Source organism: Setaria viridis, chromosome 6, assembly GCF_005286985.2.
Source record: "Setaria viridis chromosome 6, Setaria_viridis_v4.0, whole genome shotgun sequence".
Lineage (NCBI taxonomy): Eukaryota > Viridiplantae > Streptophyta > Magnoliopsida > Poales > Poaceae > Setaria > Setaria viridis.
The window spans coordinates 36410626-36435567 of NC_048268.2; the positions used below are offsets into that span (position 1 = coordinate 36410626).

Below are 24942 nucleotides of genomic sequence, written 5' to 3' on the forward strand. Positions count from 1 at the left end.
TGAGGTGACACTTTTAGACAAATATGATTTTTCTCGTCGCTGAGCCGAGTCCAAACACCTTCATTTGGGTCCCCATACAAGTAACCTAATTGAAGGGAAAAAAACAACAAGACAACTGTGAATACTCAAATGAAACTATGAAAACGTGAGGACAAATTAGCAGAAAAGACGAAGACCTAGCAAACCTGAGATCACTGCGTCTTGTTCTCGATAGGAACTTGCTGCTGTCTTGGTTGGTTTGACAGCAGGGTCAATCTTGCGAGCTTTTCTGTTCTTACGAAAGCTTCTAGTGGCATCACTGCCCCTCTTAGCTTTCTTCATATTTTCTAAGACAACAACATAATTTTTTTTTGGAAAACGAAACAAAAGGGCAAAATCTGAGGTCATAATAAGCAGCAAAGTCAAAATTTAGCCAGGTCAAATCAAGGTACAACCAAATTTTAATTTAGCCAGGATCGACGAGTTCGGTTTCGGTTCGTTTAGCTATGCACAATGTCTCTGCTACCTCTGTTACCGCATCGGGCCTCCGCATCGGGGAAGTGTCCTGTACCTGACAGACCAGTTCCCCTGCGAGACGATTGCCATCGCAGCAGCCAGCAGACCGGGCTGGGCCGGGGGTGTTTGCTGGGCCGGAGAAGCAAGTAAAGCCCAACAAAGCAATCGTGCGTGGTGGAGGCGTCGTCGTACTCGTGTAGTCGTGTCTCCCTGATCCCCTCGTGAACTCTCCGTCATCAAATCAATCCCCCCAGGGCAAGGGCAAGGGCAGGGCCAAGAAAGATCCAATCTTGCTGCTGCCACTCGACGATCCCATCGATCTCGAGCAAGGTCGGCGACCATGGCTCGCTGCCACCATCTCCTCCTCCTCCTCCTCTCCCTCTTTCTTGCCGTGGCTGCTGCTGCTCCGGTAAGATCTTACTTTCTTCTTTCTCTTTCCCTTCTCTTCCGGTGCGTGTTCCCCTGATGCTCGTCCGCTGTCGTGTGGCAGGGGCAGGGGCAGGGTCACCATGGAGAAGCCTCCGCGGTCTTCATCGATGCGGCGTCGCACCGCTACCTGCGGGATCAGCCAGCCGACGACCAGGTTCCGCACCAAATTTCCCCATCCCGAACCAACGAATCTGCTTAGATCTGTTTACACTTTTAGCTTCCTGCCTGTCGTGCTTAAAACGACCATTGCGTAGCTAGTTTAGTCACTGGTTACTCTTGGGTACTTAGTCTGATATACACAACATCAGGCCTCTCTTTTTATGATTGCTTGCTAAGTACAGTACGTAACATACAATGGCATCATCGGCTCATCGCGTTACTGCAGGAGGCTTCAATGTCGTTAAATGAAGTTTCTGCTGCCGTTTCCGTCTTGCTTGGTTTTGCACCGCCAACCGCCCTACCGGCGCTTTCTTCTTCGCAGGTTATTTATACTTCCCCTGGAACCAGCTAACCTCTACATGCTTCCTGCTGCTCTACCAGAATGCTTCAGCCTTTGTTCTTTTGATTTTCAGTTAAACAAAGTGCTTCTTCCCAATCCATTCGATAGACCGCGCGCTGTTTTCCTCGTGCAAATTGCTGGGTCCAGTGGTATGCCAGTTGTTCTGGAATGCTTTTATCAGTATTTGCCAATTTTAATTTTGTGACTGAATTTCTCCCTGCTGCTTGTGTGTCAGCCTCAGCTGATAGCTTCGTATCTGAAGCTGGCAGCATTTTCAAGACAAGGATTGAAGGTGCAAACAATGCTGCTACAGGGCTTACAGGTTTAATCGACTATCTAGCGCATTATTATTGTGGATGTCCAACTTCTGGGTTGTTTTTTTTGGGGGTTGTTGTTGACATATTTTCTTTATCCATAATTTACTTTGCAGATAAGGATGAACTAATTATCATTCATTCAGATGAATCTCTAGATCATACTGGATCAGATCTTACTGATAGTGAACTTTCCAGATTGGTAAGTAAGGGAAATGTAGTACTATAGCATAACCTTTCTATTTACAAACTAAAAGTTGAAAAATTCTTTGTCAGGCAAACTGGTTGGAGGGATCGTATCAGAAGTCTAGTGGTGAACTAGTCATTCCCTTGGAGAGTGGAAATAGTCTTACTCTGCTACTTCATAAGGTCAGCATCCCTTCTATGCACACAAAAATGTTCCCACCCTCTTTCTCCCTCTGAACTTATTCTGTTAAGATGGAGTCCAGTCATGGTTATTACCATGGCACGATCTGTAGTAGCATGTATTGGTATAACTAAGTAACATTCTATTTAATTGAAAAAAAGTACTGCACTTGCATTCTTGACATCTCTAGTCTCAGCTTTATTGCCATGCATTTATTTACAGGAAGCAGACTTGGAGTTTGCGTCCAGCTTGGCTTCCCTTCTTAAAACTATAGAAAGGGCTATTCAGGTCCATGAAGACTTCTCAGGTGTAATCAGCCCCGCAGAGTTATTAGTATGCCACTTCACTGGGATAAAGGTAACACATAAATTGTTAGTTTGTAATTTGAAATTGGGTAACTGAGTTCTACTAAGTGTGTGCAAAACAGTAAACCTTGCCATTGTCCACACTTAATGCTGTCCATGATCTAACTCCATCTCATGTAAACATGATTCTTTAGTCAGTAATATGAGTTTCCTGTGTTAGTGATATGCAGTTACGGTTTTGATGGGTTTGTGTAGGCTCTGAAGGATGAATATTGCTTTTTGATAGTATTGATATATGCACTCGCTAATTTGATGGTTTCTGTAGGCTCTGGAGGATGAATATGCTTCCACGGAAATTGTTAAGCAGGGAACCGAAATAGTTCAGAGAGCTGTCACCAAAGCGTTTCAGTCCCTACATGGAGCATATAAAGGTAATTTACCAAGTACCAGTGAATACGACATGAGCATTTCCTCTGTTGCGACTATCCAATAAGGAACTCTTCTATGCTAATCAAGCCGGTTCCTTGTTTCGAACTTTGTACTTATTACCTTTGCTACCTGCAAAAAAAGGGGCACACTGATGACCATCTGGTTTTGGCTGTAACAACTAAATAGGGAAAATTGTTGGGCTGGTGGTATCCACACAGGAGGCTTCATCATTCTTAGGGTCTATAATTGAGGCACCATCTTCATTGCACATTTCGAGACAACTAGAAGAAGCAAGCCAAACTAATGCTGCAGCCTCTGTTTTTCTTGTTCGAAAGAGTTTGGCATGGATTACGGGGATCATCCTGCTGGTTTCAACTCTCATAGGGGTGAGCCGGAACCTTGTTTGATATGCAGGAGATTGAAACATTATTACTTGTCTTGGCTGCCTAAACTTATTTACCCTAAACCACATTTATGATTGTGCAGGTTTGCTTGCTGATGAAGATGCCACTTACCAGGGACACCCTCCTGTATTCAAATGTCAAGATTGATTAGTTTGGAGGGAAGGGATGCTATCGACAAGGGGCCGGCCATTCTTTGCGGCCGACTTTGGCCTGTGTAGTTATGGGTTGGTTTTGGATAGAGACGTATGCTTTTGCTGTTGAACAAAACGACCTTTTTTTTTCATTTTTTGTGAAGGAAAAAAAACTGTATCGGCTGTTTTATTGTTGGGTTCCGGTAAATAAGCCAGAGGAGTGGTTGAAGAAACGATTGTTGCAGAATGCTCCTGCCTTGTATGAATAATAAATCTGTGAATCGTGATTTCGAATTCATCAATAAGAGTGCTACATGTCCTATGGGATGTTGATGTCTGTCGTTGGATTCCTTGCAAATTGCAATAATGCAATCGAGTAGGCTCATCGCCGATCAGAATGCAAGACGGCGAGAGACATACTGAATACTGGTGGTGGTAAGCTCAGAACACGGCAGGCCCGGCTGCGGCGGCGAGAGACCCGGTCGGTGGCTAACCCAAGGCCAGCAAAAGAGAAAGAGAAGCCAAGCAAAGGGTCGCGCATGCATCATGCAACCACGGCCGGCCCTCCACCATCCATCGTGCCCTTGCCCTGCGCGTCCTCGTCTTTGTCCTTCTCCTAGCTATCCAGCTGCAAATTTGGATTTGCATTTGCAGCCTCTGATCCGTATCATATCATACAACAACAAATAATAAGAATAATATATAATGGCCGCAAGCACGGCGCGGTGGCAGCTGCTCGCCGGCGAGGTGAAGCGGCAGGCGTCGGGGTTCCTGCAGGACAAGTACAAGCAGGCGAGGCTGGCGCTGGGCGACGTCACGCCGGCAGAGCTGTACGGTCACCCATCTCCTCCTCCTTCTCCTTCTCCTTCTTCTTCTTCCACCACTGTCGATCGATCCATGATATGTGGGTTAATCGATCGCGATCGATTGCAGGCTGGTTCAGGATGCCACCAACAACGATCCCTGCGTCCCCGACGCCAAGACGCTGGCCTGCATCGCCGACGCCGCCTTCGACATGGACGACTGCTGGAGGATCGCCAAGGTGCTGCACCAGCGCCTCAGCCACGCCGCCGACTGGAAGGAGTGGCGCCCCGTCTACAAGGCGCTCGTCGTCCTCGAGTTCCTCCTCACGCACGGCCCCGACGACCTACCCCGCGACTTCCTGCCCGACATGCCCGCCATGCACGACCTCCGGAGCTTCCACTACGTCGACGACAAGGGCTTCGACTGGGGCGCCTGCATGCAGCGCCGGACCGACAGCATCCTCGCCCTGCTCACCGACGCCCACCGCCTCAGGGACGCGCGCCGCAGAGCCTCCGCCCACTACAACGGCTTCCTCGCCAGCCCGACCTCCTCCTCCTCCCCGTCCTCCGCCTCCTCCTCCAACTCCGCCTCCTCCCGCACCTGGTCCTTCGGCGGCGGCTCCTCCCACTACTCCGACAGCCCCACCATGTGCCTCACCTGCGCCTACGACACCGGCTACCGCCACGACAAGAAGTGCGACGCATACACGGCCGACGACGACGACGACTCCAACAAGACGACCCTCAGCAAGTGGCCACCGCCCACGGTAGACGAAGCAGTACCAGACGCCGCCGCCGAGGACCTCGTCGCCGACGACGCCTCCTGGGACGCCCACAGCCACCACATGGGAGTGGGAGTGGACGAGATAAGCAGCAGCAGGTACAGGTTGCTCGCCTCCTTGGGCAGCAGGGCGTCCGGCTTCCAGAGCCTGTCGCAACCCGAGCAACGAAGGACAACCACCAAGAGGCTGCAGCTCCAGAGCCAGGATTACTGACTTCTTGTTCCATCCTTCCATTTTACCCCTATATTAAGATAAGATCCTATGTCCTATATATAAAACTTTGTCATTTGACCAACTATTAGCAGTTAAACTATTGATGTTATAGCAAATTAAGATATTTTCATATGACATTGATTTTATGCATGGCAATAAGTGATATATATTGTAAGAGAAATTCTGCCAGAAAAATGGATTTCCTTTAATTTTCCGTTGCTTATTAATTGATTTTGCCTCCAAAAGATAGCAAGTCCAATAGCGAGCAACCTTGATGGTTGTTTCTGCAGGTGTTTGAGAACATTTAGATTTATGTGGCCTCAAGCATGACCTGTAACTGATGTTGGTCGTTCCAAGGTTGCCGGAGGTGTTTGGGAATTTTTCAGTTTCAGAGGATATCTGATAGGGCATGTTTGTTTCTCAACTTTTCTAGCCGTTCCAGGTTTGTTTGGTAGTTTTTTTGAATTTCAGAGGATATCTGGCATCAAGCATAGCTCATGTTCGTTAGCCTTTCTAATCATTTCGTGGTTGCCGGAGGTGTTTGAGAATTTTTTTTTTAATTTGAGTGGATATCTGCCCTCAAGCATATCATGATCTACAGATTATGTTTGTGAGCATTCCTTGTCGTTATGGAGTTGCCGGGGAATTTTCCAATTTCAGAGGGCATGCATAGCCTCGCATGACCATCTCATGTTTTTCAACACTCCTACTCGTTTCAGAGTTGTCATAGGTGTTTGGGGATTTTTCAATTTTAGAGGATACGTGGCATGAAACTTTGAGCTAACTCATGCCTCTCAGAATTCAGCTATGTAATTCTTACATTTCTTCAAAAGTTTCATGAGATGATTGGTATATGCAATGTTTTCTTATTCAGTGCTATCTTCTTGTTAAAGTTGCTGTAACTGTGGTATAGTTACACTTCTTTCCCGACCTAGCTCGACCCTTTGATGTAGCAGTGCAAATATTTGTTTGGTGGGTTATTTTTAAAATATTAATTAAAAAGTTAAAAATAAAAAAAATTCCTAATAGCCTAGCATGCATGTCAGCTCGTGGATAGCAATCCCTCACCCCCTTTTGCCCCTTGCTCTGGCCCCAACCACTCCACTCCACTGCTTATGCTGCGGCTGCGGCTGTTAAGTGCAGCTGCTCGGCTGCAGGTTTGTAGCTCGATCATCTACAGCTGAAAAAGAGTTAATTTGGACAGCTGAAAAATGCATTGGCTGCAACTACTGTAGCTGCTGCTAGTTTGGAGCCGCGGCCTTCTCTAGCTCGGCGAAGCTACGCATCATTGTGTTGTCTTCCGCAAGTAGGCGCAATCAATGCGCTTCGTACTTGCTGATTAGCAGCCCACGAAGGATGGATCCGTTTGTGCTTGTTGGTATAGATTTCTACTATATATGGCTTGTTTTTTCCCCAAATCCACATACAGTGGCTGATGTCTACTATAACTATATTGGCTCATGTCTTAAATGCAACACCTCTTAATATATCTTTTAGAAGATCTTTAGTAGGGTCCAAGCTATAGTGGCTAGAATAGTGAATGTAAAATTCGTGAAGGAAGAGATGAATTTACTTGGCCCCTTAATAAGAATGGTTTATTCTATGTATAAGTATTCGTCGGTACAAAAGTTACAGGAAATTTGGCAAATAAGGTTACCACTAAAGATTAAGATCTTGTACAAAAGTTACAAGAAATTTGGCAAATAAGGTTACCACTAAAGATTAAGATCTTCGTGTACTACTTAAAGTCTTTAAGGGATCATCCTAACAAATTTAGGTAATCTTGCCAACAGGAATTGGAGTGGAGACAAATAATATGTGTTTTTAATTATGTTGAATTCATTAACTACCTTTTCTTTAGTTGTCATTGTTCCAAGTTTCTATGGTGTGCTATATACATGGTATTTGTATCAAGTATGAACAATATGGGCTAAGCAAGGGGTGCGAAAGCCAAATCTATACTTATTAACGGGAGCTGCAACTATATGTAGGGTAATATGGCTACAATGAGGTGTTTCTTGATAGACGCTGACCAAATTTTTTTTACATGTACTATTTGGGGAAACACACTGGCTCCGAATTTGGCCAAGTTGCAGCGAGGAGAAAGCAATCGTGACCTCTTCATTTCAGCAGATTGGATTTTGAGTTGGTTTATTTGTTTAAAAAGCTAATATATGTAATAATTGTGGACTGATCATCTTCGTTTAAGGAGGCTGAAGCCGGATTGCTATCCATTATTAAAAAAATGTAGCTTCAACTAGTCCTGTAACTTTAAACCCATTAAATCAGCTAGTACAAGCATAGCAGCCCATCAATCTTCCTCCATAAATATTCAACATTTTTTTATACTTGATTGAACAATCTATTAACTCTATATCAATATTTCGAATATGCTAATTTGACGCTGCACAGAGAGCATGTATTACTTTTGACCTGCTCCCCGACCTCACATAGGTTGTCCCGTGTGTGATGCAAGTTTTGCATCCATTTGAACTGCGTATGTTGCATCTAGACTTGAGCAAAACTCGGGCCGGGTCAGCAAAAAGCCTGATTTCTTTCGGGGCTAAAAATCTCTGCCAAGTCCGCCTACTAACTCCACCGAGCCAACAAAATTGGGTCCAGTTTAGGCTGGGCTGCCCATCTTTTTTTAAAATGTGATTCATTTTATTATTTGGACTGGGTTTAGGCCTGCCTATTTTTCGAGCCGCGAAAATCAGCGCCACGCCCAGCTCTAAATGAGCGTAGGGTTGGGCGAGCCTTATTTTGCTAAGGTATAGACCCTAGAGTAGGTAGAATCTTGCTTATGGCCAAAATAATACGAAACTAGTAGTTAAACGGCCCGCTTGTTTACAGCTTCTTCTACGGCACTTCTCCCCATTTTCCCATGTTAATACAACTTAATTGAAAAACGCTCCTCCCCACGGCGGTACGCCATAGTTGCATCAACCGTGCAGGTTTCACGATTCTTGGCCGCCGTCCAAAAATGCGGTGCATCTGGACCGTTGCTTCAGCATCCAAGGGAAGCATCCGGCCGGGTGCACGGGAGCATCCAAGGGGCCGGGGTGAACCCGATCTGCTCTTGCGCTCCCTTCGTCTTCATCCTCTTCCTCCCGTCTGTCTGTTTTCGAATGCCTCCGGTCCGACCGAAACCCTAGCTTGAAGGTGGAGGGAAGAAGATGGCGGCGGCGGCGGCTGAGGATGGGCGCACCAGCGACATCCGGTCCAGGGGCGACGGTGGCGGCGGTCGGATCCACCGGCTGGAGGTGGAGAACTTCAAGTCGTACAAGGGTACGCAGACGATTGGGCCCTTCTTCGATTTCACGGCCATCATCGGCCCCAATGGCGCCGGCAAGTCGAACCTGATGGATGCCATCAGCTTCGTGCTCGGCGTGCGCTCAGCGCACCTCCGCGGCGCGCAGCTCAAGGACCTCATCTACGCCCTCGACGACCGCGACAAGGAGGCCAAGGGTCGCAGGGCTTCCGTCCGCCTCGTCTACCGCCAACCCAACCAGGAGGAGCTCCACTTCACCCGCACCATCACCGGCGCCGGCGGCAGTGAGTACCGCCTCGACGGCCGCCTTGTCTCCTGGGACGACTACAACGCCAAGCTCAGATCCCTCGGCATCCTCGTAAAGGCTCGCAACTTCCTCGTCTTCCAGGTCTCTCCATTATTCCCTTCGTCATTGTATCTCCCTGATAATTTGCGGTTTTTAATCTAGGATTTACTTGTGGCCACTGACGATGGGCACTGCAGGGTGATGTGGAATCCATCGCCTCCAAGAACCCCAAGGAGCTCACCGCGCTTCTGGAGCAGATCTCAGGCTCCGATGAGCTTAGGAGGGAGTACGACGAGCTCGAGGAGCAGAAAGCCAGGGCCGAAGAGAACTCTGCGCTTGTCTATCAAGAGAAAAGGACCATTGTCATGGAGCGGAAGCAGAAGAAGGCGCAAAAAGAAGAGGCAGAGAATCATCTACGCCACCAGCAGGACCTGGTTTGTTAGTCTTTGCGTGAGCTGTGGCTGCAGTTTATTTAATCTGTTCACGTTAATTATGCTCACTCCTTGATTCCTTCCCCCAGAAACTGTTGAAGACAGAGCATTCCCTGTGGCAACTCTATACCATCGAAAAAGACAGAGAGAAAATGGAGGCTGAGCTTGCTGAGGACAGAGAGTCTCTTCAGCAAGTGCAGGAAGAGAATCAATCTGCTGAAAATGAACTAACTGCAAAAAAGAAGGAGCAAAGTGCTTTTCTGAAGAAAATGACATTGTGCGAGAAGAGTATAGCCAAGAAAAAGCTTGAACTCGACAAGAAGGTAAGTGCTTTTCTATTCACTCTTTTGCTCCACCAAAACTTTTGTTGTGGACATGTATAATATCATGGATTTTTATATGTTTTGCATGGTTCAATGATAGCCTACCCAGCTTGCTTGGGACTTTGGGGTTGTTGTTGTTGTTGGTGGTGAATGGGTTCAGTGATAACTTATATGCTGCCATTTAATGCTCTTTTAGCTTAGTTCTTCGCTTATGTCTATTTTCTGCTATTGTTACTAAATGATTTGGGTGCTCGTACAAACATAATCATTATGAAATTGCTGAATGTATCTTTTGCTTTTAATTCATCATTTTTGCTCTCTTTGTTAAGTGCTCCATGTTTTGCACTAGTTCAGTGATGCTAGTTTGCTGCAGAGAAGTTATTGCTAGGAACCCTTTTTAATAGCTAATAGGAGGTTTGCCCTGTAGAATTTTAAGTGATGTACCATTATCTTTGGACTTCATTCAACTTGTCATGCTAGTAAAATTGTATAATGTAATTATATCTTTATTTTCAGCAACCTGAGCTTCTTAAATTGAAAGAGCAAATATCTCGGCTCAAATCAAAAATCAAAAGTTGCAAGAAAGAGATTGACAAAAAGAAGGATGATAGCAAGAAGCATCTGGAAGAGATGAGAAGGCTGGAAAGTGCTCTAGTTGATGTCAGAAAAGCTCTTGAGGAATTGAATGAGAAAGGACAAGATAAAAGTGGAAAACTGCAGTTAGCTGACGACCAGCTCCAGGAGTATCATAGAATGTGAGTTTGATCAGACATCTTATGTGCAGTGTTGATTTGATATTTAGTCCATCTAGACATTATGACATCTTCTGTGTACTATTTTAGGAAGAACATGTGCGTTTATGAGTTGAGCTGCTTCAGATTAAGTGCAGACAGATTACTGTTATGCCTTAGATCATAGATGTGTATTGTGGCTTATTTATAGTGTGAAAATGAAAATGACTCTGGCACACACCAATATGCCAGAGATTAGCCAAAATAACATACTATATCAACGCAAATACCCTAACATTGGCGGTTGCCTCCATTGAATGCTTATCTTGCTGGCCAGAGTAATTGGAAGAGTGGCGGTAGGTGGGAAGACAGTGGAATCCCAGTGTTTCAACTGTTGCTAGGTGTTAGGCCTCCCTCGGCAGCCTATGCTTTTTTTATGGTGGAACAGCAAATTTTGTCCTTACTTTCACTAGAGACTCGGTTTTGTCCCTTACTTTTTAAACGGCCAATTGAATCTGGGCCAGGATCAGGACAGCCAGCAGGCAGATATAGAGTAGAAAAAACCTGGGACTGAGTGCATAAAAGAAGAAAAGCTGTAGCAGGATCTAAATTTTATACTGATTTTACATGTATTTGCAGAGTTGGTATCTGAAGCATATATTCAGTTCTAATGGCATCCTCCACAAAAAAAATACATGCATATGAATGTGGAAGGTTCCAAAAGAAATTGACTACAACGACAGAAATGCAACCTGCGTAGGTTATATCATGAAGACACTAACTTTACATACAATAACAGTAATGACAATAGAACCTTTTAGTCCCAAGCAAGTTGGGGAAGGCCATATCCTAGAGCTGAGACACATAATGAGCAACGCAATGAAAAAAGAAGGGAGAAGTTAAAGGCTAAATAAGCTGTCCCAATGTTGAACGCGTAAGCATAAAGGTTTTTGCATAACCTAAGAGAAGCACCCTTGGAGCAGTGGGTGGGTGGGGTTGGGGGTGGGGGGTGGGGGGTGGGGGGGAGGCTTGCTTGCAGACGGTGTCTGGTGAATAAGCACCTGGCTGTTGAATGATTTCTGTCAAAACTATTGAAACTGGAGACCTTGAAGTTGTGATTACTCTAAATTCAATAGCCTTGTAAAAATGGGATGAATTGCCCCTGAGGCAAGAGAGAGAAGAAAAACCTGGGGTGCACTCTCTTCGGAAATATCTTCTTGCAGATTGCAATTGTTCTAAAATGTATCTCCACTACTTGATGTCTTACTATTTCGTATGGTTAGTGACCTTCCACAAATATTTACAGTCACTCAGTTCTTTTCTGTTTGATGCTTTATACTTGTGCACACTAAACAAAACGCACATGCCACTACTAATTTGTATCTCGCACGCCATACAGTTGTTGTCTCCAAGAGATTCAATCTTGTAAAATGCAGCATTCACTATAAACAACCATCTTATCAAGATAGGTGCTTTGGAAATACATAGCTTTGTTTCTTCTCAGTTTCTTATCAAGATAACTGCGAGTATTAAATATTTGATAACCATGAGCAACTAGATAAAACAACCATCTCGCTGCTGATGATTTTTGAGTTTCAGTGTTCAGCTCAATGAAATTTCCATTGTGTTAAACTTAGCACATATTAGTGGGCCTTATCTTAAGTAGCTCGTTCTGGAACTGTTGTCGTCAATCGTGACTAAAATAGTGAACTTCAAACTTCTTATCATATTGTTTTGTGCTTATGAATCCTCTGGCTTCAACGCTGTTGGGATTCTGACTGTTTTCATTACAGTAAGGAGGATGCAGGAATGAAGACAGCAAAGTTGAGAGATGAAAAGGAAGTTATAGACAAAAAATTAAATGCTTACGTTGAAGCAAAAAAGAATTTAGAGGAGAACATGCAGCAGCTGCATAGCCGTGAGGAAGAGCTATCATCACAAGAGCGTGAATTGCAGACAAGAATTAACAAGATTCTTCATTCCATCCCGAAACATGAAAATGAGCTTGCACAATTGCGTGAGGAACATAACAGAATTGCAAAGGAACGCCAATCTTCAGGGTTAGACTAAGTTCTTTGATTTGATATTGTGTCCTTTAGCACAACAATTCTTTACCTCTATCCATATTATTTTTAATTTTTAATGTAAGTACTAACAAATTAACAAATTTTGTGCAGATCTAGGTACCAAACACTGAAGCAGAGGGTGGATGAAATTGATACACAACTACGGGAGCTTAAAGCTGACAAGCATGAAAGTGAGCGCGATGCTCGATTGAAGGAAACTGTTGGTAGTCTAAAGCGGTTATTCCCTGGAGTCCATGGTCGCATGCATGAACTTTGTAGGCCCTCACAGAAGAAATATAATCTTGCTGTTACCGTTGCCATGGGGAAATTCATGGATGCAGTTGTAGTGGAAGATGAAAACACGGGAAAGGAATGCATTAAGGTGCTCTTACATGATTTCTTGTTGGCTAATTATTCTGCTTTTTCCTTAGTTATTACTGGAAGGCATATTGTACCATCTGTTGCAGTACTGTTTCTTTCCTGCGTAATTGTACTTTCTAGAAATACTGTACATCTTAAATGGGATAAAAATTGGGCATGATAAAAGGGGAAATCCCCTATAATTGTTGGTGGTTTGCTAACTCCTCATGTAAACTATTGGAATGACTTGGATGGATTATATTCAAATTGGGTGTGAGTTTGTACAATTTGATGGATCCATATCATTTATTAGAGATTGCGGTATCGTGCATCTTCATATCCATTTGGATCAGACATGGTTTTGAAGGCGTAACCTAGGTGATGAGGCGTGCTGGGATTCTGGGGGTCCCGGCCGCCACAACCAAAAAACCAGCAAAAGAGAGTTAGGGAGGGAGAAGAGAGGGAGAACGTGTGGGGAGCTGGCCAGCAAGGCTAAGAACCTGCATCTGCTGCCGTCCTCGCTGGCTCTGGCACTGGTGGCTGGTGCAGGACTTGCTCTGGTCAGTTGTGGCATGGTTGATATGGAAGGGGGGTTGCAGCAGCAGTCAATCTGAGGGTGCTGAGCAGTGAGGAAAGAGAAGGGAAGCGGCAGGGAGGAGTGGTTGCGGGCGGTAGCAGCACATCTGGAGGGAGGGAGGGAGGGGAGGGGAGGGGAGGGGAGGGGAGGCTGTATGGTCTGGCATGTGGGCTGGGCTACGTCCCCCTTATTCTATCTCCTTTTTTCTTTTCCTTCCTCCACCTGCTGTTTTGCAGTTATTAGTTTGGTTATGTCCTTTCGACAAGGCATGCTTTTGGAGCTTTGATCACATTATGCAACTTATGTTGGTTAAATTATAATGGTACTCATGTGATCTGGTTCTTTAGTTTCCACATTATCTATTGGAATAGGCAAAGTAACCTTTTCTTTTCTGTGCCACAGTACCTGAAGGAGCAGCGGCTTCCTCCTCAGACATTTATTCCCTTGCAATCAGTTCGCGTGAAGCCAATAATTGAGAAGCTGCGAACCCTTGGTGGATCTGCGCAGTTGGTTTTTGATGTCATTCAATATCCTTTTGTCTTCTTGCCCCACACAAATTATTTTATTTATTTAATTCTGCAGATGATTTCTTTCGATTGGTCAAATCTTGTTTAACTTTGATATGTACATACATTTATGTGCAATAGATTATATGCTGCAGTCTTAAAGCTATGCATCTTATTTTTTCTTTTGTTTAGTAGATTATATTTAATATCATCAAGAAATTCATATACACATGCTCATGCTCAATGGTGCATGTCCGACAGTAGGTACACAGTTGTGTTTCCATGCAACCCTTCAAACATTATCTTGTTCCCCTACCACTACCACTGCCTAAAATAGTAATGCTGTTGTGAATCAATCTCTCAGCATTGCAAGCATAAGCCCAATTATTAAAAAAGCGCTACTGTTTTTAGCCCCTGACTTGGTCATTTCCATTAGATGTGCTATCCATCTTTTGGCCATCTATACTCCCTACCCCCCACCTCCACCCCCTCTTTGTAGATAAAGGTCCTCTGCTGTTTCCGTAAAAATAAGTAGATGCATCTGTCACCAGAGACATATGTGTTTCTGTGCAATCCTTCAAGCATGTACATTATTCCCTACTATTGCATGAAATGTATTATCATACTGTTGTGAATCAATCTCTTGGCATGATAAGTCTGATAGAGATAGAAAGCTGTTGCCACATTTTACTTCTCACCTGGTCACTTCCATCAAATGCTCTCTCTGTCTTTTGCCTCCTAGATAAACATCCGTTTTTTTTTGGGTGAAAGGACATGATTGCAGCCATTCACTAAGTCTTGCCTGCTTTTTAATTTCGCCGTGCATGCTTGCCTGCTCACGTTGCCATTTTTGCTATAATAGTTCGTGGAGAAAAGTCAATTGCTCTTTAAACTGTACTATTTTTTTTTGTCATGCTATATTTTGTGTCTTAACATTGTACGTTTGACCGAGCTTTGGAGAAAGCAGTTCTGTATGCTGTTGGAAATACACTTGTCTGTGATAAACTTGACGAAGCCAAAACCTTAAGTTGGAGTGGTGAAAGGTATAAAGGTAAGGGTATCTTCTGCTTATTAAGAAGCATCATTTTTTTCTTGTTTCATTGTTTGGCTATTTTTATGCTTATTTGTGCTATCTTGTGTTGCATTTAGTTGTTACCGTTGATGGGATTCTGCTGACTAAATCTGGCACTATGACTGGTGGAATAAGTGGGGGAATGGAAGCAAGATCAAACAAATGGGATGATAGCAGAATAGAATGTCTGTATTGCCCTATCATCTTATTACATATATATAAACTGATGTGTGCTATTTGCTAATGTCTTACTGGCTCTTCATGCAATTTGTGTTGCAGCTTTGAAGAAGAAAAAAAATCAGCTGGAATCTGAAATGTCAGAGCTTGGGTCTCCCAGGGAGTTGCAGAGAAAGGAGCTTGCCATATCTGAGAAAATAACTGGACTTGAGAAAAAGTTGCAGTACTTGAATGTTGAACATGTAGGTTGATGTTTTGACTAATAGACCAAATAATGATTGATGTTATTTTTCTGTCATCTAAGTGGATAACTGTAAAGAAAGTAACCTATTGTGGAGGCTATTTCATAGAGGGGGCAGGCTGGTCATTGTTTATTTAACTTTCTCTCATTTTTCCTTTTCTTTTTGTTCATGCAACTCTTTTGTCTTGACAAATGTGGTCACTTGGCTCTTCGATATTGTTCCCTTTCAAAAGAAAAATACTTTTCGTAGTTTTAGGCTTTTAGCTTGAGTTTCCTTGGAAACATGACTTACCAAATTGATTGTACTGCCCGTCTCCCTGTTAACTGATATTCCGACCCAATACTTCTAGCTTAAAATAAGGATTCTATGCAAATGCTATTACCCTGTATGAGCTGAAAGCTCTTTAACTATCATCTCCCATCCCTGTTGTAATGGGGGTTTGCTTCTTTTTCTTAATTAATTATTAGACTCTTTCTCTTTTGTTAAAAGCGAATCATTTGTGCAGAGTAACCTCACAGCGAAGCTACTCAAAGTGGCATCGGAGAGGAATAATATTGAGGAAGAGATTAATCGTCTGGAGCCTGAAAAGGAGGAGGTAATATTTTCTTGAAGATGAAACCTGTTGTTTTCATCAGGTCTGAAATGTTACTTTTGCATTTGTCACTCATTTTGTTTCTTTAGCTCGAGATCCGTCTTGCTGAGAAAGAAGCAGAAGTAACCAAGCTTGAGAAAAAAATCAATGAGATTGTGGACAAGGTGTACAGAGATTTTAGCATTTCAGTTGGTGTGAAGAATATCCGCGAGTATGAAGAAAGGCAACTAAAAGATGCTCAAGCACTGCAGGAGAGGAAGCTGACCCTAAACACCCAAATGTCAAAATTGAAATATCAGTATGTGAAAGTGACACAATTACCGTCAACTAAATTTTGCTTTGACTGCACATACAGTTTTGAGTATAAACAACATCTTGTTCTGCAGGCTTGAATATGAACAAAAGCGAGATATGCAAGCACCAATTGTGAAGTTAAGGGAGACATATGAGTCTCTAGAGAAAGAGCTTAAGGGCTTACAGGAGAGAGAGTCTGGTGCTAAGGTTGAAGCTGAAGAAATTTTGACTCAGATGGATGAACTGAAAGCTGAGGCTGAAGGTGCACACTTGAAGCATCTTTCCTATTTTCTTGATAGTGCTTGGTGATCAAAAGTAGCTATAGTAGGTAACCCATGTTTCTTGCATATATGCCACATCGTGGTTTAACTTTTAAACTTAACTATTTTGATGCAATAGTTGTTGCAACTCAAAGAAACTAAGAATATTTTCCTTATGAATGAGCACAAAATATTTGAGTCCATCAACTGCTACTTCAATTGTGTTCATTGTGATACTGCTCTGCTTTTAGGACTAAGATGCAGGCCTTTACACTCATACTTCTGTTTGTACCCTACACAGACTGGAAATCCAAGTCAGATGAATGTGAGAAGGTTATTGATGAACTAAAGGAGCAGAATGGTAGTATTGCATCTACATTGGCAAAGCTGGATCGCCAAGTGAAGTCAAAGGTAGGCTTTTCTAGCAGTTGCCCTCTTTCGTCAAGATTTCTTTTATGCACTTTTTGCAGAGTCAAGTGAAGTCAAAGATAGGCTTTTCTAACAGCTGTGTCCTCTTTCGTCAAGATTTCTTTTATGCACTTTTAGCAGTCATGGCTGAAGTCTCTAAAACATTGTTTACTCCATTTGTTTGCTTGAACTATTGATGGTAATGCTATTATGTGTAAAAGTTTAACAAATCTGTTTAAGGCTGATATTATCGTGAAACCATCCGTGGACTTGTAGGAGGGGCAACTCCTGCAACTCATGTCACGCCAACGGGATATTTATGAGAAGTGTGAACTGGAGCAGTTGAAGCTTCCTACAGTGAATGATCCAATGGATACCGGGCCATCCTCCCAAGAACCGGTCCTTGATTACAGCCAGCTCAGCGAAATCTATCTGCAGGATATGCGGCCGTCTGAACGTGACAAACATGAGGCAGTGTTCAAACAAAAAACAGGTGCGCTTTTAGCTGAAATCGAGCGCACTGCTCCCAATCTAAAAGCACTGGATCAATATGATGCACTCCAAAGAAAGGAAAAGGAGATTACAGAAAAGTTTGAGGCAACTAGGAAAGAAGAGCGAGAGATATCTGATAAATATAACTCCATCAAGCAAAGGAGGTATTTGCCCAAGCATTTTTCTGATCACCATACGAAGTAGTTTTCTTTTGAGGGAAATACGGTAGGGGAATCCCCTACTGTGGTATTATATTTCATATAAGTAAAAAAAAGAGGTACAATAGTGTCCTGGAGCACTAAACCACAAAAGTGACCTTATGAAGTTCTTGACATTGAAACATAAGTTATTTTCTAGGATGCTCTATCTTTTGTAGGAATTAGCAAGATTTCCTCCATTGTCTGGTTCTTTGGAGGACCCATGCTATTATTTTATTTATCTGAAGTTCTTTTTGTTTTTGAGATTATTGTCTGGTTATGTTAAGAAACAGTTTTGGTGAATTTGATAGCTAGAAGAAAGCTCTAAGTAGTTCTTAAAGTGATTTCCTTCTGTCTATTTCCTAAGTTATCTGTACTGATGTGAGATTTTGCCAATATTCTTGCATTGCGCTCTTTCTTTTTTAAATTAGTGGAACATGAATGCATGATTGGTTTCAGCTGAATCTAACTTCAGAATTTGGTTGGTCGGCTTTTTTGTGAGTTAGGTATATTTAGGTCTTTGAGTAAATACCACAAAACTACACTGTTTTAGTAAAACTCTTCACAAAACTACACTTCGAAGCAACAATATCATAGAACAGCACTCCTATTTGCATAAAGTTTCATGATACTGGGCTACTGGCTTTTAAACATTGGTATTATGGCCAGTCTCATGAAGGTGAAATGACGGTAGTGTTTAAAACTGACAGTTTTAAGTGTGCTCTTTTCAGTTTTAAACACTTGGACCTGGCATGGAAATGAAAAAACAAAGAAAATCAAATGATAATAAGGGGGAGTAAAAATTATTTATTAACTTTTTATGGCAGAAATGTTAGCTGTTCCCAAACAGCTTTTTTTTTTTTGAATTTTGCCCTATATGATACTGTGGATTCAGGTTCTTGGAGGCTTGTATCTTACTCATTGTTATTTCTACTGGTGCTTAGGTATGAACTGTTCATGGAGGCCTTTGATCACATATCTAAAGGCATAGACAAAATCTATAAGCAGTTGACAAAAAGTCATACGCATCCACTTGGAGGAACAGCATATTTGAACCTAGAAAATGAAGACGAACCATTTCTACATGGAATCAAGTACACAGCAATGCCACCTACCAAACGGTTTAGAGATATGGAACAGTTATCCGGTGGGGAGAAGACTGTCGCAGCACTGGCTTTGCTTTTTGCTATTCACAGGTAAACTATTTCTAGTAATTTTCTTTCATCATGGCTTAGGGACTGCAAATGTCAGGTTGCTTGTTATTAATAGTTTTATCAGCAAAATGTCACAAATTCATCTGCAGACAATCCGATCACTTCAAGTTAAGCATCCACCTGTTTTCTTCAGGTTCCAGTTTGTTTCTAATATTGAAAATGTTTACTTACTGTTTCCCATGTCCTGTGCTTCTTGAGAACCTCTTGGAGTGCCAAGGCCAATAAATTAGTGCAATATATGAGAATCAGTATTTACTGGCCTTTCCTTAATGTTTGGTGTGGGAAAGCACGGCACTGTTATATATAGATATAAAGAAAATCTACTCTGGATGCTGTGCTGTATGTGGTTACCTCTGGCTGCACATCAGGTGTCATAAAGTTTTGTGGCAATTTTCAGTTTCAGGCCATCACCCTTCTTCATATTGGATGAAGTAGATGCTGCTCTGGACAATTTAAATGTTGCCAAGGTTGCTGGGTTTATCAGATCAAAGTCATGTGAGCGTGTTGCTGATGAACAAGGTAGGAATGGAGAATGTGGATTCCAGAGTATAGTCATATCGCTGAAGGATAGTTTCTATGACAAAGCTGAAGCACTGGTCGGCGTTTATAGGGACTCAGAACGAAGGTAAACGGGACATAATTAATCTTTTCTGTGGGCATTACTTAACTCTTTCTGGCATTACCTAACTCTTGAGATTCGTTTTGCAGTTGCTCGAGAACTCTCACCTTCGATCTGACTAAGTACAGGGAAGCGTGAAGCAACATGTAATTGCCTATCTGCTTGCTAGCTGTCCAGAATAACGCTGTAACTTGTGTACATAAGTGATTAGTCATCTCATGTAGTGTTTTTTTTTTCTTTAAAACCTCGTCGCGTGTAGTTAGACTCAAACATGAAGGTTGCTGTATGGGCTGATGTCTTTGTGAATTGTGATGCTGTCCATAAGCTATTTGCTGGGAAAGAAACATTTACAGGTCATGGTTGAGGGAATGGCCACCAAATATGGTGATAGTAGATTGGGGCAAACAAACATAACCGCCAGGTTATGCTGGAGGCCAAATAACATCTGAATTTTAAATTTTCATAGCAAACATGAGATATCTAGGAGTAGTGAAGCGTCTTTTAATTTAGAGCCTAGCAAATTTAAGGACTGGGTTTAATAAGGGTCGGTCGGGTCATAATATTATATAATTTTGTACTAAAAGTTGAGTTGGATTTAGTTCAACATTTTTCGAAGTTTATGCTTGAAATCGCGAGAAAATTTGTTTCAAACTTTTAAATCGAGCTGTCTCGGGGCTGACCATTCGCGTCGTGGCCTACCGACCACAGGAGCTGTCCCTTTGTGCCTGCACACTGCGAATCAAAACACGATGCCACTAGCTCGTTATGTTACTTCTTTGCCGTGTCCCAGAGTGAGAAATGGGGGCACTTTTCTAATTATCCAATCGAAAGGTTTCCATCTATGAGTGCCGTTAGCTGTTAAATACTCGTATGTGATTAGAGAATTCCAGGCAGGACTGGCATGAATCGGTACCAACTACGAACAGGCAGGACTGGCATGATGAATACCGATTACGATTCAGAGCAAGCAAAAGTAGCTGTACCCCTTCACAGCAATGTATATATCTAAGCAAGCTTCCTTGGGTACCAAGCGGCGGAGAAGGAGCTGGATATACAGAGAAATGGAACCAGCGGCGAAGGGAATACAAATGACAAGGAGATCTGATACTGACAGCACTGTTAGTTAAACCTTTAGCCTGAAGATTGTTTAACTGTTAGGATCGCATGTTTTTCCTTTCCTCTGATCTAATGCATGCGTCGAGCACCAGCCACCAGCTTGTGGTTTGTGGGCGTGGGGATGGACACGATGCACGGACAGCCGCTTGGAAGCGATCTGCAATAAAATAGCAATACACACAACAGAACTCAAGTGTGACAGTGGTGTCACTGCCGATGCTGCTGGTGTCGCTGCCGGCCGCAGACCTGTACGAGCAGGAGAGCCGCCGGATGTTCGTGGAGTGGAAGGCCAAGAACAGGAAGACCTATACATACGCCGGCGAAGAGGACTGCCGGTACGCGGTGTTCAAGGAGAGTCGCCGCCGCGTCGCCTGGTCCGTCGGGGCTTCATCTGGCCTCAACGGTTTCAGCGCCACCACCGTTGAGGAGTTCAACCGCAGCTACCTCCGCGGGCACGGGGTCCGAACGGGGGAGGAATCGTACGAGCAGGAGACCCGCTGGATGTTCGTGGGGTGGAAGGCCAAGTACGGCAAGACCTACAGAGACGTCGGTGAGGAGAAGTGCCGGTACAGGTTGTTCATGAGCAACCGCCGCGTCGTCGTCCGGCTCAACGCCGCCGCTGGGCAAGACGTGTACAGCCTCAACCAACTCGGCGACCTCACCAACGAGGAGGTCCAACAACGCTGCTACCCGGAGACGGAGGACCGAGAGCTGAGCGCAGGTGCCAAGCCGCCGTCCCCGACCCGGGCTCGGACACCGTCCGCGGGAGGCTGATTTGGTACCTGGTAATCATCTTGCTAGCTGTTTTTAGTTTCTTTTATTGTCATTGTTGTTTCTTTACATGTGGTTGATTACCATTTATTTTGCATCAAATGGGGATTATGGATTTTGTTTGGTCAACTGCACTAGTTTCTTTCCACTAGACTAGAAAACTTTGAGGTAGCCGGCGGTGATTTTGTTGTCTTAACGAATCTAAGTGCAAAACTACTAGAAAATAATCTTGATGTTATCCAGGTATAGTTCATGTAGTTTGATATATAATTTAGGATTGGGATATATTATTATATCTATGATGCCAAGGGAGAGCCTAATAAAGGTAATTGATAAATTGATATAGTTTTACAGCTCAGAAACAATGTGCTTAATTGATAATAAAGGAAAATTCCTGGACCAATTGGTCACTGGAAGCCTCGATAGCACCAGGCCTAAGTAGTCGGAAGTGGATTTCAAGAGATTTTCTAGGAATTTTCCGAACTGACTGCTACATCCTCAACATGTGCTGCGAACTGGTGTGTCATTTGACATGATGCTTTGGTCTTAGAAACATCTTAAATTTGAATCTCGTGTGGATGTTTCTTAATCCTATTGGTACTGGTGTGTACTCATATATATTCTCATTCGTTACATTTTACTTGTTTTATATAGGTTTGCTGGTGCATTGCTACGGAACTGAAAAAAATAGAGTCTGGAGGTAGGGCCATTCCTGAAGATGAAGCGGAATCTGGACGTCACTTGTGTTTGTTCCCGGAGAATTTTAGAATAAAATGTTGCTAATGTAATATAGTAAATTTGAGATGAAAATGTATGCATTTCCAACCTACGATAAAGATTGTTTCTCATGGGTGTTTTCAACTATTTGCTATGCCGGTCATGGTTGAGGTCCGTTATCCTCTTCAAATTAAAACACTACATACACGTCCATCAGTTCCGGATGCTGTAGGAAGGATGAAAAACATGTGCAATAGGTTATGGTTGAGGCTAGATATCGTAGGAAAATTAAAAATCCACGAACACCTCGACCAGCCCCGGATGGAGTAGGAAAGATGAAAACCATGTGCTATAGGTAATGGTTGAGGCTACATATCGTATTAAAATTAAAATTCCATGCTCAAATCTAGAAGCTCCAAAGGGATTAGGACGGACGGAAAACATGTGCTATAGGTCATGGTCGATGCCCGATATCCACTTGGAATTAAAAACCATGGACACGTCCATCAGCTCCGAATGCAGTAGGAAAGACGAAAAACATGTGCTATAGGTCATGGTTGAGGACAGATATCCTATGAATATTAAAAATCCACAGAGACCTCCACTAGCCCCGAATGGAGTAGGACGGACGAAAACCATGTGCTATAGGTCATGGTTGAGGAATGATATCCTCTTGGAATTAAAAACCATGGGCACATCCATCAGCTCCGGATGCAGTAGAAAGGATGAAAAATATGTGCTATAGGTCATGGTTGAGGATAGATATCCTATGAAAATTAAAAATCCACAAACACCTCCACCTGCCCGGATGGACTAGGAAGAACAAAAACCATGTGCTATAGGTCATGCTTGAGGCCAGATATCATATGAAAATTAAAATTTCACACTCAACTCAAGAAGCTCCTAAGGGACTAGGACGGACGAAAAATATGTGCTATAAGTCATGGTTAATGCCAGTTATCCTCTTGAAATTAAAAAACCGCGGACACATCCATCAACTTCGGATGTGGTAGGAAAGACAAAAAATATGTGCTATAGATCATGGTTGAGGTCAGATATCGTACGAAAATTAAAAATTAACAGACACCTCCACCAGCTCCCGATGGAGTAGGAAGGATAAAAACCGGACGAAAATGTAGAGGCTGGACCGAATAAGTGAAAATTGCCTCCGAACATGTGTTCGGCCATGAAAACGTGTGTTACAGGTCACGAGAGCCCGAAAACAGCGACACCAGCCACTGGGGTCGAAAACATGGGGATGGACCGAAGACTTGAAAATGACCTCCGAACGCGTGTTCGGCCATGAAAACATGTGCTATAAAGCATGGCGAGTCATGCCTATACCATATTATCATGCACGTGTATGTTTGGAGAGACGTGTGCTCTTATGTATCTTTTATTCGTTTATCTATCTGTTTGTTTCTCTGTATCTCAGTTCTGCACACATGCCGTGCAAAACAAAACATAATTGAATACGGATGAATATTCAGTTTTAATTTTCAAAAACAAACTAACAATCGAATTTTAGAAGCAACCACGCCTATAGTTGAACAATTAAGCGGTTAAGAGAATAAGTAGTCGATATGGTATGCCCATGCATACTTACCAATTTAGTAGAGAGATAACAATTTTACAGCCCTACAATATAGGTGTACCAAGGCCTGAGGGTATGGCTGTACCCCATAAAAACCCAAACAAAGTGACCACTTAAACAAAGTGACCACTAGTATTAAGGATTGCCACACAGTTTGAAACAAAGAAAGAAATAAAGAAAGCAAACATCAATGTAGCATAAGAACCAGTATTCTTCCCATTTGAATCCCAAGCCTCATCCTATGCACGGCATGTGTCCAGACCAGCAGAAGCTCCTAATATGTGAATTTTACAAGTTTTCTTTAATGTTCTGTAGTGCTCACTCTACTATAGTATTACTGTGTAGTTTTTTGTATTTTTTTCTTATGACCATATGTACTTTGTAATTTTGTATTTGATAGCAAGGAAAATTAAATAGAGGCAATTGAAGAGATGAAACTAGGATGTCAGAAATTACAAAAGGCTAGGAAACAACCCAATCATTATAGTTGTAGATGAAGAGGGGTATACATAGAACACGGAGTACATGTGAGACCAAACGTTGACTAATACGATTATTTCCTCCGGTTGGTTAGAGAAAGCTACATGTTTTTGCCATTGATAAGAACACATATTTTAAAATATACATTAGCATAACTTCCGTGGATCATGTCAATTTTAACGAATAATTGGGCACAAATACATCGAAGACACAAACAGTTTGAGCTTTCCCTTGTTTCCCAGATATTCCTAACCACCAATAAGAAGCTGTAAGCATGTGCCCTCTTGCTACTACTGCCTCTGTGAGCATGTGCCAGAAGTATCGTGATCCCTCCTTTTCTTTTGAGACGCACAATGACCTGACCTCTAGAAGTGCTATCAAGGGTACCATCTGCCAACACTTAAACAGCGATGAAGCATAGTATCAGCACCATCAGCGTTCAGGTACGATTTGGGTGCCAAGGCACAATATTCATGAGGTAGTTTAACAGGTGTGGATAACACCCAACTGATCCAATATGTATCTGACTTGGCATGAATATTAGAAACAGTATCCTACCAAATGAGTGAAATGGACGTGAGTAGTATAGTTGATCTCCGAAGTTCCACCTTCTCTATCTTCTTTCGCAAATCTACTAACATATTTGCATGTTTTCCTTTCCTGAAAAGTTGAGACTGGAGATGACACCATAAGTCTTCTCTTCTACTTACGTATATACAATCAAACCATCAAACGTTAATTTGGGTACGCATTGTCCAACTCAAACTGATTCACTAGTCTGGACGGGGAAAAACAATTCTAATTGCAAAGAGGAACAGGTAGCAAAGAGAAATACCTTAAGGCAGAAGTTTCTAATTGTTAAAAATTCCAGGACTTCCCCACAGCCCCAGTCGAGAACCCAACCACCAACGCCTGCTCGGCGCCACTTGGTCCTGGGCTCTGCCCTTTGGACCAGCGTCATGCCTTCCCACGCCC

General features: G+C 43.0%; 3 protein-coding genes, 1 long non-coding RNA gene and 1 pseudogene across 4 annotated transcripts; 4 read left to right on the forward strand and 1 right to left on the reverse strand.

The window, feature by feature from the left end:
- Nucleotides 1-711: 711 nt before the first annotated feature.
- LOC117862068 (uncharacterized) lies at nucleotides 712-3710 on the forward strand. Its single transcript, XM_034745582.2, has 11 exons — nucleotides 712-904; nucleotides 986-1078; nucleotides 1310-1405; nucleotides 1497-1572; nucleotides 1659-1745; nucleotides 1854-1939; nucleotides 2014-2106; nucleotides 2327-2461; nucleotides 2735-2840; nucleotides 3025-3224; nucleotides 3325-3710. Exons 1-11 carry the CDS (start codon nucleotides 836-838, stop codon nucleotides 3391-3393), a joined length of 1110 nt encoding a protein of 369 aa, XP_034601473.1. The 5' UTR covers nucleotides 712-835; the 3' UTR covers nucleotides 3394-3710.
- Nucleotides 3711-3855: 145 nt separating this feature from the next.
- Nucleotides 3856-5251, forward strand: LOC117862070 (uncharacterized). The gene is made up of 2 exons (XM_034745584.2): nucleotides 3856-4203; nucleotides 4307-5251. The coding sequence occupies exons 1-2, from the start codon at nucleotides 4079-4081 to the stop codon at nucleotides 5169-5171; spliced, it is 990 nt and encodes a 329-aa protein (XP_034601475.1). The 5' UTR covers nucleotides 3856-4078; the 3' UTR covers nucleotides 5172-5251.
- Nucleotides 5252-8260: 3009 nt separating this feature from the next.
- Nucleotides 8261-19646, forward strand: LOC117860333 (structural maintenance of chromosomes protein 1). Its single transcript, XM_034743604.2, has 18 exons — nucleotides 8261-8830; nucleotides 8926-9162; nucleotides 9249-9482; nucleotides 9999-10237; nucleotides 12007-12273; nucleotides 12391-12661; nucleotides 13619-13743; nucleotides 14664-14773; nucleotides 14872-14979; nucleotides 15074-15213; nucleotides 15719-15808; nucleotides 15895-16103; nucleotides 16192-16361; nucleotides 16661-16770; nucleotides 17044-17423; nucleotides 18401-18652; nucleotides 19068-19295; nucleotides 19379-19646. Exons 1-18 carry the CDS (start codon nucleotides 8348-8350, stop codon nucleotides 19425-19427), a joined length of 3702 nt encoding a protein of 1233 aa, XP_034599495.1. The 5' UTR covers nucleotides 8261-8347; the 3' UTR covers nucleotides 19428-19646.
- Nucleotides 19647-20350: 704 nt separating this feature from the next.
- Nucleotides 20351-22256, forward strand: LOC117861998 (uncharacterized; annotated as a pseudogene).
- Nucleotides 22257-24013: 1757 nt separating this feature from the next.
- LOC117859771 (uncharacterized) lies at nucleotides 24014-24941 on the reverse strand. Its single transcript, XR_004641295.2, has 2 exons — nucleotides 24803-24941; nucleotides 24014-24641 (listed from the first exon to the last, which is right to left on the reverse strand). It is a non-coding gene; the product is annotated as an uncharacterized lncRNA (long non-coding RNA).
- Nucleotide 24942: the final 1 nt, after the last annotated feature.

Excerpts from the sequence above, each read along its gene's own strand:
- LOC117862068 (XM_034745582.2), top strand. The coding sequence starts at position 836 with ATGGCTCGCTGCCACCATCTCCTCCTCCTCCTCCTCTCCCTCTTTCTT. Across the intron at positions 1,406-1,496 it reads CGGCGCTTTCTTCTTCGCAG|TTAAACAAAGTGCTTCTTCC; the intron begins GTTATTTATACT and ends TTTGATTTTCAG. Across the intron at positions 1,573-1,658 it reads GCAAATTGCTGGGTCCAGTG|CCTCAGCTGATAGCTTCGTA; the intron begins GTATGCCAGTTG and ends CTTGTGTGTCAG.
- LOC117862070 (XM_034745584.2), top strand. The coding sequence starts at position 4,079 with ATGGCCGCAAGCACGGCGCGGTGGCAGCTGCTCGCCGGCGAGGTGAAG. Across the intron at positions 4,204-4,306 it reads GACGTCACGCCGGCAGAGCT|GCTGGTTCAGGATGCCACCA; the intron begins GTACGGTCACCC and ends GATCGATTGCAG.
- LOC117860333 (XM_034743604.2), top strand. The coding sequence starts at position 8,348 with ATGGCGGCGGCGGCGGCTGAGGATGGGCGCACCAGCGACATCCGGTCC. Across the intron at positions 12,662-13,618 it reads CGGGAAAGGAATGCATTAAG|TACCTGAAGGAGCAGCGGCT; the intron begins GTGCTCTTACAT and ends TCTGTGCCACAG. Across the intron at positions 17,424-18,400 it reads AACTCCATCAAGCAAAGGAG|GTATGAACTGTTCATGGAGG; the intron begins GTATTTGCCCAA and ends ACTGGTGCTTAG.